The 12,500-nt window shown below is 45.4% G+C and overlaps 1 protein-coding gene across 1 annotated transcript in view; it reads right to left on the bottom strand.

Annotated features, from left to right (window-relative positions):
• The window catches only part of utrn (utrophin), a 344,298-nt gene that overhangs the window by 7,532 nt on the left and 324,266 nt on the right, over window positions 1–12,500 (bottom strand). The window contains exons 75-78 of the mRNA XM_079527087.1: window positions 7,605–7,766; window positions 5,917–6,184; window positions 492–567; window positions 179–262 (exon numbers count right to left, since the gene is read on the bottom strand). Coding sequence (XP_079383213.1) covers window positions 179–262; window positions 492–567; window positions 5,917–6,184; window positions 7,605–7,766 — 590 coding nt within the window. The remainder of the gene's footprint in view (window positions 1–178; window positions 263–491; window positions 568–5,916; window positions 6,185–7,604; window positions 7,767–12,500) is intronic.

Genomic DNA, 12,500 nt, shown 5'->3' with positions numbered 1-12,500 from the left:
AATACCAGGCCAGGCTAGAATGACACGCATCTGGACACATTTCAACCGGGGAGACTGTGTTGTTCTTGGTTTTGTTTGGTGCTGAACAATGACTTGATGGGGAAGGAAGGGCTAGACTTAAAAGAAAGGAAGTACCACAAGTGGGTGAAAAGGGAAACGAGTAGGAACTGGAACTCACGACTGCATGCAGGGAAGGTGTTGTTAATCTGTTCCATTACGTCTGCCAGGTCTGAGCTGCTGTTGTGGGGGTCCAGCATCTCCTCTGCGTGCACGCACACACACACACAGTAACAAAGTATGAGTGATGTGAACAGCTGGACGTGTGTTTGCAGTCCAGTGTAGCCGCTCCGATGGCGATTAATTGGCTAGAGGGGGTTGTGCACATGTACAGTATATCGGCATCATCATCAGCAGCACTGTATGTGGGTGTCATAGCAACAGCAGCAGCAGGGTGTGTGTGTGTGTGTGTGTGTGTGTTGCGCATGAATCACCTGAGTTTTCATTAAGTGGCCCTTGTTCTTGCACGCTGGGAGAGGACACGCCATTTACCCTTGAGTCTACGTCCGGCTGAGAGAGAGAGAGAGAGAGAGAGAGAGAGAGAGAGAGAGAGAGAGAGAGAGAGAGAGAGAGAGAGAGAGAGAGGATAGAAAGAAAGAAAGAAAGAAAGAAAGAAATAATTAGATTTATTCTAACTGATATCCAGCAGCTTTGTAGCCATATATTGTGTGTACTGTAAAGCTGTGTAAGACAGCAGCAGGAAGGCAGGGTATCTAGAAGGACTTCAGTAAGATAAACTTCAATATGTCCTGTCAGAGTAAGAGCGCCCAGACAACAGATGCATTCTGTGTGTAATGATAGTGATAAGCACCTCATATGAAAAGGTTTCCTAGCACAACATACGCAGCCAGACAGGAGGGAAAAAAATAACACTTGGCACCAGCTGCTCTAACGATGGAACAACAAAACCTTACCTTAATTGCTTTTTTTAAGCGAACATTTAAAAAAGCGAACAAGTCTTTGCTTCCTGGGGGCTCCTGGAATAAAATGTTTTGGGTCGGCCGCCAAATACATATCATGGTGGAGGTCCTTGACATGAAAAAAGTTTTAGAGCCACTGATATAGCAACAGAAAACTGATTATAAAACATATGTAGAATTGGCCTCAGGTCTTAATGGGTTAATTGCTTGTCAATAGAATATATTTTTTTAAACTACCTGGGTCGGCTGATAAATTGGTTGAACACACACCTTGCTGTCGGACGAACAGGAGAGAAGCCCAGTGACATTTCCTACAGAATCCCTATGGCCTTTAGCGTTCAATTGCCAGACACCAAATCAATGCTTTCTACGCTCCCTGAAACCCCTTCCTTCTCTCTCTATCTCTCCCTCGCCCCCTCCCCCTTCTCCTTTTCCCCATGCTTCTTATCCGGCTCCCTCTGTCCATCCGTCCGCTCCCTCTCCTCCTTTATCTCTGGCTGCCGCTGGCGCCAGTAAAGGCTATAACGCAATGGAAGCGTCTCCGGAGCCCAGCCAATGTCTCCAGGCCCGTCTTAGAATAGCGCAGCAGGTCAGTGCTTTAGTCAAGCAAGCCTCCAGGAGCGCAAATTATGAATGCGTGGGCATCCCCGTTTGACGGACATTTATCATTCCGGAGGTCTGCGGCAACTCTGCGGTTGACAGAGAGCCATGCTGACATATCGACTGGACCCCCGGGGAGGGGGGGGGGGGACTGGGAAGTCAGGCTCATCTGAATCAGTGTTGTAGCTGAATCTGTGTTCTTCTGCGTGCGTGACACAGTGTTTGTGTGTTTGCATCTCAGAACCTTTATTCAGTAAATACATTAAAGGTCTTGGCTGGGTGACATAATACAAAAAATATATATATATTTTTTTCTGACCTCAATTGCACCCAAAAAAACGGAACTTTGAAAATTCAGTGGATTGTCTGTGGTTTGGGGTTTTCTGAATAATTAGGCTCAAACGAGTGCTCTGCCTGTGGACGGTGCACAAATCCTGTAGAAAAACAATCTTTAAATGTAAAAAATGGTTCATTTATTAACCCATTTTAGACCTGAGGACGATTCTAAAAAAAAACGTCTTCTAAATCCTATTTCTATGTCAGTGGTGCTCAAACCTTTTCATGTGAAGGATCCCCAGAATTATCTGTACTAGACCTTACCCGTTCTGAATATAACACCAAATGATGTACAGTGTGGGTAATGCGATGTAATAGATCACATTGCTGATTGGGAGGGAATTGTCCTGTCTCACGATAGCGCACGTAGGCTACGCTATCGCAAACATAGCAGATTTATCCCCCAAAAAGCATGTTTTTGCAATAAACGTTTTGAAATTCCGCATTTGGGCGCCCCCTATGGATGAAAATGGAATTGCTTTGGGCTCTCCGTTGATTAAACCACCCTCGACTTTGTTCACTGTGCTGCCCGCCCGCCACGTACAGATCTAGGCAGAGAGTCAAAGCTCTCTCTGCCCATTTACTCCCATTGGCTGTTTGGTTGGTTGGAAGACTTGCACGCTTCTCTCCCAGCAGGAGCTATCCAACTTTGCACAGCGATTAGGCCAGGCGTATAATATAAACAGATATTTAAAGCTATTGATGGGGAGAAGCTGGAGATCCATGGATGGAATAGTAATGATGTGATTAAGAGTAAGACTATCTGATCTGTAAACGCACGGCAGATAATTAAAGGAGGCAGGATTCATTGTGAACGGGTGCTTTTGTGTCCACATATTATGAACTTCACGTGTCTCGTATACAGTTGGAGGCCATCGATATTGTCCTTTTGTTTTTGCTGAGGTTTGCGTGATCTGCGCAAAAGGACAGTGGTGTTTTAAACATTATGTTATAATTTAGCTATTGAAAAATAGCAGATCTACAAGCTCATAGCGCGCCACCGAGTGGCGCGCTACGAGCTTGTAGGTCTGCTATTTTTGAAAAATCGTGAGAATATTTATTTCAGAAAACTGGAGGATTTAGAATGATTTTTTTAAATGTTGAGGTCAGGCCTAAATGGGTCAAATGATAAGGGACAATATCGGTGGCACCCAACTGTACAACCCATTAAAGACGTATTTATTTCGCACGGCTGTCTACGGCTCTTTGTGGACGAAGTGTGCTTTCCATCCTTAATCCATTCTGGGCGGGAACCCCTTTTGGTGTTTTAAGCATTATGTTATACTTTAGCTATTGAAAAATAGCTAAAGTATTAGCTTGTATTAACTCGGTGCCGCGCTATGAGCTTGTAGATCTGTTATTTTTGAAAAATCGTGAAGATGTGGCACAAATCTTTCTTTCAGAGCGAACGTTTTAAACTCCATTCTTTGCTTCTGGGGGGGGGGGGGGGGGGGGTCCCTGGAACAACATATTTTCAGATGGGGCGGCGGCCAATTACATATCATTTTTGGGGTTCTCTTAACAGATTAATCGCCCAGGACGAAGTTCTTTGTCCTTTCTATTAGTAACGCCCGACGCTCAGGACGAAGTATTGTCCTAAAGACGAAGTTTATTGATACGAGAACAGATCGCCTGGCTGTATAGCCCAGGCGCGCCTGCTGGGCTCTCCTCGGTGACGCGCAAGACTGAGACGTCATCAAAAAACTCCCTCCTCTGTTTAGCTGATGAAAACGAAAATCTTAAAACGTTCATAAATCGCGATCTAAATCATCCCGTCTTTTTCTGAAAAAAGATCCTGTGTTAGACGGCGCTCCGCGGTCCAGTCGCTAGTCTCGATAGATTTATTCTTGTCTCCCGTTGTTGTCGATCGATTCTAAAGTGCTGTGGCTATTGTTAGCTGCTACACAACATCATGAACTTCCGGCCGGTCCGTCCGGAAAAGGCGTCCGTGTTTATAAATCGACTGGGCGCATGAATGTAATGGATTAAATAGTTCCGGGCAATTAAAGTGTTAATTTAATATTGAGCACCACTGACATGGGTATTTCAGAAAACTGTCTGTAATTTTTTTTATTTTATTTCGATGTCAGCCCTAAATGGGTTAAAGCCTCCTTCCAACAAAGACAAAGCCACTGCTGATCTTACACAGACCACCATGTCTTGTACAGTACGTTCCCTGATCTTACACAGACTACCATGTCTTGTACAGTACGTTCCCTGATCTTACACAGACTACCATGTCTTGTACAGTACGTTCCCTGATCTTACACAGACTACCATGTCTTGTACAGTACGTTCCCTGATCTTACACAGACTACCATGTATTGTACAGTACGTTCTTACACAGACTACCATGTATTGTACAGTACGTTCCCTGAAGACACCCTGTTCCATTGTCACAGGCCAAGGGGAATTATCTGCTCTTCAACTATCCCTATTTTCCGTCGGCCGTGTAGTTTGACAAGTACATGGTGATAACAGCTGACGTCAATTAACCTGTATTGTTTTTTTTTTAACTTAATGGTATTGTAGTATTCCAATCAATATTCATAAAGAGAGCTTGTGTTTCCCCCTGTGCCATGGTCTCCTGTAGAAAAATAATACAACATGACTAACCCTGGAAAAAGGGATGAGACTCCAATTAGAGCCATCCTTGCGGACAATGCACATTGCCATGCTAAACCTTAAAACTCATTCATCGCCACCAGGGGGCGCCAAAAGGCCCAGACCGCCACCATATATCTTTTATTTTATTTTATATATTTTTATTTTTTTCCCAAAAAAAAGTCTAAAAAAAAACTAAACAATTTTTTTTACCATGTTATAAAACACGAAAAACACGTCCTTGGCGCTCCAGGACATCATGAAAAAGAAGTTAAATAAGTCCTTGGCGACCATTGAGTTAAGCTGCTTTACTGCAGGTGTCCAACCGCCTGGTAATGTGCAGTATTATGCAGTGGTGGAAATAAATAAAGTACTTCATTGTTAAAGTAAAGTTAGTAAATGTCCAGAATTCAAAATGTACTTGAGTAAAAGTAAGGTATTTGCATTAAAATGTACTTCATGTACCAAAAGTAGAAAGTACTCATTATGCAGAATGTCTCATTTCAAGTTTTCAACTTGAAAATAGCTGATCTACAAGCTCACAATGCGTGGCATCATGTATACTGTATACAGAATGTATACGGCTGAAGTGATTAAGTTTTGTCATAATAATCAATATCTACAAAGTAACTTGAATAAATGTCGTGGAGTAAAAGTACAATAATATTTGCCTCTGGGATGTAGTGGGGTAGAAGTAAAAGTACTGGGTAATTGGACATACTCAAGTAAAGTACAAATACCTCAAAATTGTACAGTACTTAACCCATTGAGACCTGGAACGCATCCATGTCACGTTAGCGTTTAACCACATTAACCATTAACCCATTTTGGGGCGGGAACCCGTTTGTGTTTTAAACATTGTTATAATTTAGCTATTGAAAAATAGCAGATCTACAAGCTCATAGCGCGCCACCGAGTGGCGCGCTATGAACTTGTAGATCTGCTATTTTTGAAAAATCGTTAAAATGTGAATCAAATCTTTCCGAAAATTGTCATGATTTAGAAAACTTTTTTATTTTTATTTCGACGTCAGGCCTGAATGGGTTAAGTAAATGTACTGGGTTGCTTTCCGCCACTGGTACGGCCATGTTACCTGGTATGGCCATGTTACCTGGTATGGCCATGTTACCTGGTATGGCCATGTTACCTGGTATGGCCATGTTACCTGGTATGGTCATGTTACCTGGTATGGTCATGTTACCTGGTATGGCCATGTTACCTGGTATGGCCATGTTACCTGGTATGGCCATGTTACCTGGTATGGCCATGTTACCTGGTATGGTCATGTTACCTGGTATGGTCATGTTACCTGGTATGGCCATGTTACCTGGTATGGCCATGTTACCTGGTATGGTCATGTTACCTGGTATGGCCATGTTACCTGGTATGGCCATGTTACCTGGTGCAGGAGCTGTCGGAGGCGATGGAGCTGCGACTCCAGCTGCTTGTTGTGTTCCTCCAGGATGTGCATGCGGGCCTCCAGGCGGCCCTTGTGCTGACGCAGCAGCTTGGCCTCGGCCAGCAGGTCCGCCTCGTCGGGGAGGCCAGATGCGCTGCCCTCGGCGTCCCCCCAGTGGCCCCCGGGAGGAGGAGGGGCCCCGGTGGGGACCCCCACTCCTCGCTGGCTGTGCTGCTCCTTCAGCTGTTCGTATTCCCTCTGCAGGCTCCTGTGGGGAAAAGGAAGGGAAGTTGTTGTCGTTGAGAGACACCAAGAGAGAGAGATTTGATACAACCGATCCAAAGGCCTCCTCTGTATAAATACACACAGCAGGGAGTGTAATTTTTTACCTCTAACTTGTGCTTTCACGGTAAAAGTCATATCGAAAGTAGAAAGTCACACACAGAGATGCGCCAGCCCCCCCCCCCCCCCCACACACACAGCTGTCAGCTGTAGTGCTTTTCTTAAGTAGCTGTTTATGAGCCTGGCAGTGAAGCACGGTGTGTGTTTGTGTTTGTGTAAGAGAGTGAGTGTGTGTGTGTGTGTGTGCGCGCGCGTGCGTGACAAGCGTTAATTCGCTCCGGAAGAGGCACTCAAAAGCCTCTCTGCAACAATAGCGCGCAACAATATCCCTCCGTTCCGAAGCCATTTCCAGGCACCGATCAAAATGCACAGTGACTTGGCGCGTGTGTATGAGACCGTAGCAGCATTCGGGAAGCGTGAGTGGAGTGCTTCTGTGTTGTATCGTATTGGGAAATGAGACAAAAGCATCGCACGCAAGACAGAAGATGACCTGACCAGCAAACAAGGCAGCCACAAACAGACAGATACCCTTTGCACTGAATAACATTTCCTGATGCCAGCTACCGTATGCGTTTGTATTGATTTTAGATATAAATCTGCCCCAGTTGTGACTGACGAAGTCGATTCCATATCTAAATCAACAGATCTACCCTTCATGCCTCTCTCATTTTTGCCAGACGTCGACTCTGACACAGGTCACCTTCAGTGGTGGAAAAACACTCACATGTTTTACTTAAGTAAAAGTATCAATATAACTCTGTTATAAGTAAAAGTCCAAAATTAAAAATATACTTAAGTAAAAGTACAAAAGTATTGACATAAAAATGTACTTAAAGTCCTAAAAGGAAAAGCACTCATTATGCAGAATGTCCCATTGCAAATTGTCAAATGTATAAAAATCTTTACAAAATAGCAGACCTACAAGCTCACAATGCGCCGCGACGTATTGTGAGCTTGTAGATCTGCTATTTATTTCAAATGGCCGAAATGTAGTTGAAGCTGAGGTTAATGTATGTTTTGTAATAATAATCAAAAGTAACTAGCAACTAAAGTTTTCAAATAAATGTAGTGAAATAAAAGTACAGGATTTGCCTCTGAGATGTAGTGGAGTAGAAGTAAAAGTATTGGAACTTGAAAATACTCAAGTAAAGTACAAATACCTAAAAAATAAGTACGGTGCTTAAGAAAATGTACTTAGTTATTTCACAAATAACGGTAATGGGTCGCACACACCAAGACTGCATTTTTTTTTTTACTTTTTAGTTTTGCTTAATGATAGACAAACGTTTGGGCTATCCAGCCTTCATCAGTGTCCTCCCCACAGGTCCTAATAAACCTTACTGTACCTCTGTTCCTCCTCCAGGCGGGAGATGATTCTCTCCAGCTCTCCTCTCTCCTCCCTCTCCACGGCCTGGAGGATCTGAGCAGGGCTCTGGGGCTGGCTGCAGGGGGACAGCTCTCCTCCCAGGGTCTGGCAGTACTGCAGGATCAGAGCATGCTCGTCGTCCCTGTACAGACACACAGGATGGGCACGTTTACAGGCTGTCGGACTCAGAAGGTCCTTAACCCATTTGGACCTGAAGACCATTCTACATGAGTTTTCTGAAAAACCCATGTTTCTATGTCAGTGGTTTTCTAAATCCTCCAGTTTTCTGAAATAAATATTTTCACGAAAAATAGCAGACCTACAAGCTCGTAGCGCGCCACTCGGTGGCGCGCTATGAGCTTGTAGATCTGCTATTTTTCAATAGCTAAATTATAACATAATGTTTAAAACACCAAAAGGGGTTCCCGCCCAAAATGGGTTAATATGCGTGTGGCGGTCTTGATAAACTGAACAAGCCGTGGACATTTTGCTGAACTCACTGTCTCTGTCCCACACAAATCAGTTCAATGGCGCCCTACGTCAAATGTGCCACAGTCGTAGTGTTATGGTCCCCTAGCTGGAGGATGTTATGTCTAACTTGGTTATGGGTGCACTGCGCGCACCGAGTTGTGTCCCCGAGATTTTTGAGTGCCTCGGAATGTCATTAATTCTAATGTGACATTTTCATGTCAAGGACCCCCAAAAATATATGAAATTGGCCAGCCGACCCCCATCCGAAAATATGTTGTTTCAGGGACCCCCTCCAGAAGCAAAGATTTGAGCTAAAACGTTCGCTCTGAAAGAATATATATAAAGATTTGCGCCACATTTTCATGATTTTTCCAAAAATAGCAGACCTACAAGTCTGTTCATTCAGACAATGCAGCAGCATCATAGACAATAACAACAACAACAACAGCAAAATAAGATAATATCAAGAATAATATGTACATGTGTATGTTTTCCCCAGTAGTAGCTAAGTTAGATGAACGTTGTGTGTCTGTGTGTTATGAACACACTACAAACCCCAGTATGGCTGTATCTTGTATGGGCAATGTGTGAAATTGTGGGCAATTTGTTAGAGGGATATAGTCAGTGGGAGTTGAAGTGAATACTGGATATGCAATATTCATCTGCAATTCTCTGTGGTAGTCCCGGGCCACTGCCAGGCTTGTTTCTGAACTTCAACGTAACTTTAACTTTTGAGTTGTCATTTCCTGGCTTGTGCTGAAGAACTGCATGGCTACTGGTACATCCCATAAGTGGTGTCGATCCAATACACCCGTTGGACAGGCAGGCTAGACTGTCTAGTTCCAGTCCATAGCCTGGAGCCTGGAGGAATGGTACATTTTGCAATTGGCTAGACCGTTGTTTGGCCAACCAGTCAAACAATGTTGGATAATTTCAGGATTTGTGTCTGTCTGTCTGTCTGTCTGTCTGTCTGTCTGTCTGGACAGACAATATAATGATGGGGGCTAAACCATTACCTCCACAGCTGAGGTAATGATTATGCATGGACATGGCAGTGGTTTCAAATCAATCCAGTTCTTTAATTGACTACAGTGCAAATATATTTGCATTCCTATCTACCGCAAATAATCAGCCGGGCACAGTGTCAACAGCACATCGTTGCTGTCGGGAACCTAACTCCATTTTTGAGGTTTTAGATTTTGTTTCCTTAAATCGCTGCTATTTAACACACTTTACATCCGTGTGTTGGTTAAAAAAAATATTGAACCAATTAAAAGTAGTAAAAAGCCCCATTGGACCCTCAAATTGTCTGATAAAGCAGCTATAACCCCACCACCTCTCCCCCTCTCATGCAAGTAATTGACAATACATAGTCACAACACCAACTTCGACGAGGCAGTATTGCTTTGTCTTAAAAATATAAGGTTTTCTTCATTTCCTGAAAAAAATATATTTTTCATTTCCTGAAAAAAATATATTTTTCATTTCCTGAAAAATGAACATTTTGGAGTTAGGTGGTTTCTCCCCGACAGGAGACATGCAACAGAAGCAAAGGAGTCTGACATTACTATAAAAACCTGCTTTTGCACTCATTCATAGACTCACCATACAGACCGTGCATCACTCATCTCGGCAAAGGAGAAAAATGGTGTGCCCTTGTGTGGCCCTTGCCAGCTTAAGTGCATAGTGAAAAATGTCAGCTCAAGTTGCACCTGATCTCTACTGGTATGTTGGTAGCAGAGATACTACAGGGTGAGATATGTGGAGCTATTGTAGGCCTGCTACACCATGGGACCGCAATCCCCTGAGCAACACAGATGTGTCAGCTTTCCATTATCTGATAATGGAAACGAACGGAGGCAGGGAGGAGATGGATGAGTGAAGAGAGGGGACGGGTGGGGAAGCTTGGCACCAAAATAGGAAGCTTATATACAGTGTACAAGTGCAAGGGCGAGAGCCACCGCCGAGGGAGAGGAAAAAGACAGAGAGAGAAAGACACAGACACAGACAGACAGATTGAGAGAAATGGCTGGGTGTGCATGTGTGGTTGTCAGGCATAGCCGTGGAAACTATAGGGGTACTGGGGGTGGTACAGCTGCATCCCCGTGTACCCCTATAAACTATAGGGGTACTGGGGGTGGTACAGCTACATCCCCGTGTACCTATAGGGGTACTGGGGGTGGTACAGCTGCATCCCTGTGTACCCCTATAAACTATAGGGGTACTGGGGGTGGTACAGCTACATCCCCGTGTACCTATAGGGGTACTGGGGGTGGTACAGCTGCATCCCCGTGTACCCCCAGCCGTGGAAACTATAGGGGTACTGGGGGTGGTACAGCTGCATCCCCGTGGAAACTATAGGGGTACTGGGGGTGGTACAACTGCATCCCCGTGTACCCCCTATAAACTATAGGGGTACTGGGGGTGGTACAGCTGCATCCCCGTGTACCCCTATAAACTATAGGGGTACTGGGGGTGGTACAGCTGCATCCCCGTGTACCCCTATAAACTATAGGGGTACTGGGGGTGGTACAGCTGCATCACCGTGTACCCCTATAAACTATAGGGGTACTGGGGGTGGTACAGCTGCATCCCCGTGTACCCCTATAAACTATAGGGGTACTGGGGGGTGGTACAGCTGCATCCCCGTGTACCCCTATAAACTATAGGGGGTACTGGGGGTGGTACAGCTGCATCCCCGTGTACCCCTATAAACTATAGGGGTACTGGGGGTGGTACAGCTACATCCCCGTGTACCCCTATAAACTATAGGGGTACTGGGGGTGGTACAGCTGCATCCCCGTGTACCCCCTATAAACTATAGGGGTACTGGGGGTGGTACAGCTGCATCACCGTGTACCCCTATAAACTATAGGGGTACTGGGGGTGGTACAGCTGCATCCCCGTGTACCCCTATAAACTATAGGGGTACTGGGGGTGGTACAGCTGCATCCCCGTGTACCCCTATAAACTATAGGGGTACTGGGGGTGGTACAGCTGCATCCCCGTGTACCCCTATAAACTATAGGGGTACTGGGGGTGGTACAGCTACATCCCCGTGTACCCCTATAAACTATAGGGGTACTGGGGGTGGTACAGCTACATCCCCGTGTACCCCCAGCAAACTATAGGGGGTACTGGGGGTGGTACAGCTACATCCCCGTGTACCCCTATAAACTATAGGGGTACTGGGGGTGGTACAGCTACATCCCCGTGTACCCCCCAGCAAACTATAGGGGTACTGGGGGTGGTACAGCTACATCCCCGTGTACCCCTATAAACTATAGGGGTACTGGGGGTGGTACAGCTACATCCCCGTGTACCCCCAGCAAAGAGGAAAACTATAGGGGTACTGGGGGTGGTACAGCTACATCCCCGTGTACCCCCAGCAAAGAGGAAACTATAGGGTACTGGGGGTGGTACAGCTACATCCCCGTGTACCCCCCAGCAAAGAGGAAACTATAGGGGTACTGGGGTGGTACAGCTACATCCCCGTGTACCCCCAGCAAAGAGGAAACTATAGGGTACTGGGGGTGGTACAGCTACATCCCCGTGTACCCCCAGCAAAGAGGAAACTATAGGGGTACTGGGGGTGGTACAGCTACATCCCCGTGTACCCCCCAGCAAAGAGGTTGAACATGAATGAATATTAACACAAAATAAATATGTCACATTCATATAAGGCCTGGGACATCCTCTGGGGCAGGGGAATAAAAGAAAATAGGCCTATTTTAGTTTTTTCTTTTTTGTTACCGCGAATGCAACTGGAGTGGACTATGACTCATACATGTATTAGTGTTAGGATGGCCTGCTGTGTGCAGGCCATGGTTAGGCTGTGTGATGGCTGGGTGGTATAATTGCGCTCCACACCCCACACCACCCTGCTCAACACTTCTTCTTGAGGCTATGTGGTCAGGGTTTAGTCTCCATCCCCTGGACTCAGTGTAGCGACTGTAGCCTATAATGCAGTCGAGCAGTGTAGCATGACATGCAGTGTAGCCTGTAATGCAGACATGCAGTGTAGCCTGTAATGCAGTCATGCAGTGTAGCCTGTAATGCAGACATGCAGTGTAGCCTGTAATGCAGTGTAGCCTGTAATGCAGTGTAGCCTGTAATGCAGTGTAGCCTGTAATGCAGACATGCAGTGTAGCCTGTAATGCAGTGTAGCCTGTAATGCAGTGTAGCCTGTAAATGCAGTGTAGCCTGTAAATGCAGTGTAGCCTGTAATGCAGTGTAGCCCTGTAATGCAGACATGCAGTGTAGCCTGTAATGCAGTGTAGCCTGTAATGCAGACATGCAGTGTAGCCTGTAATGCAGTGTAGCCTGTAATGCCAGACATGCAGTGTAGCCTGTAATGCAGACATGCAGTGTAGCCTGTAATGCAGCCATGCAGTGAAGCCTGACA

This window comes from Electrona antarctica (assembly GCF_951216825.1).
Source record: "Electrona antarctica genome assembly, chromosome: 17".
Lineage (NCBI taxonomy): Eukaryota > Metazoa > Chordata > Actinopteri > Myctophiformes > Myctophidae > Electrona > Electrona antarctica.
This window is presented reverse-complemented; position numbering and strand designations above follow the sequence as displayed.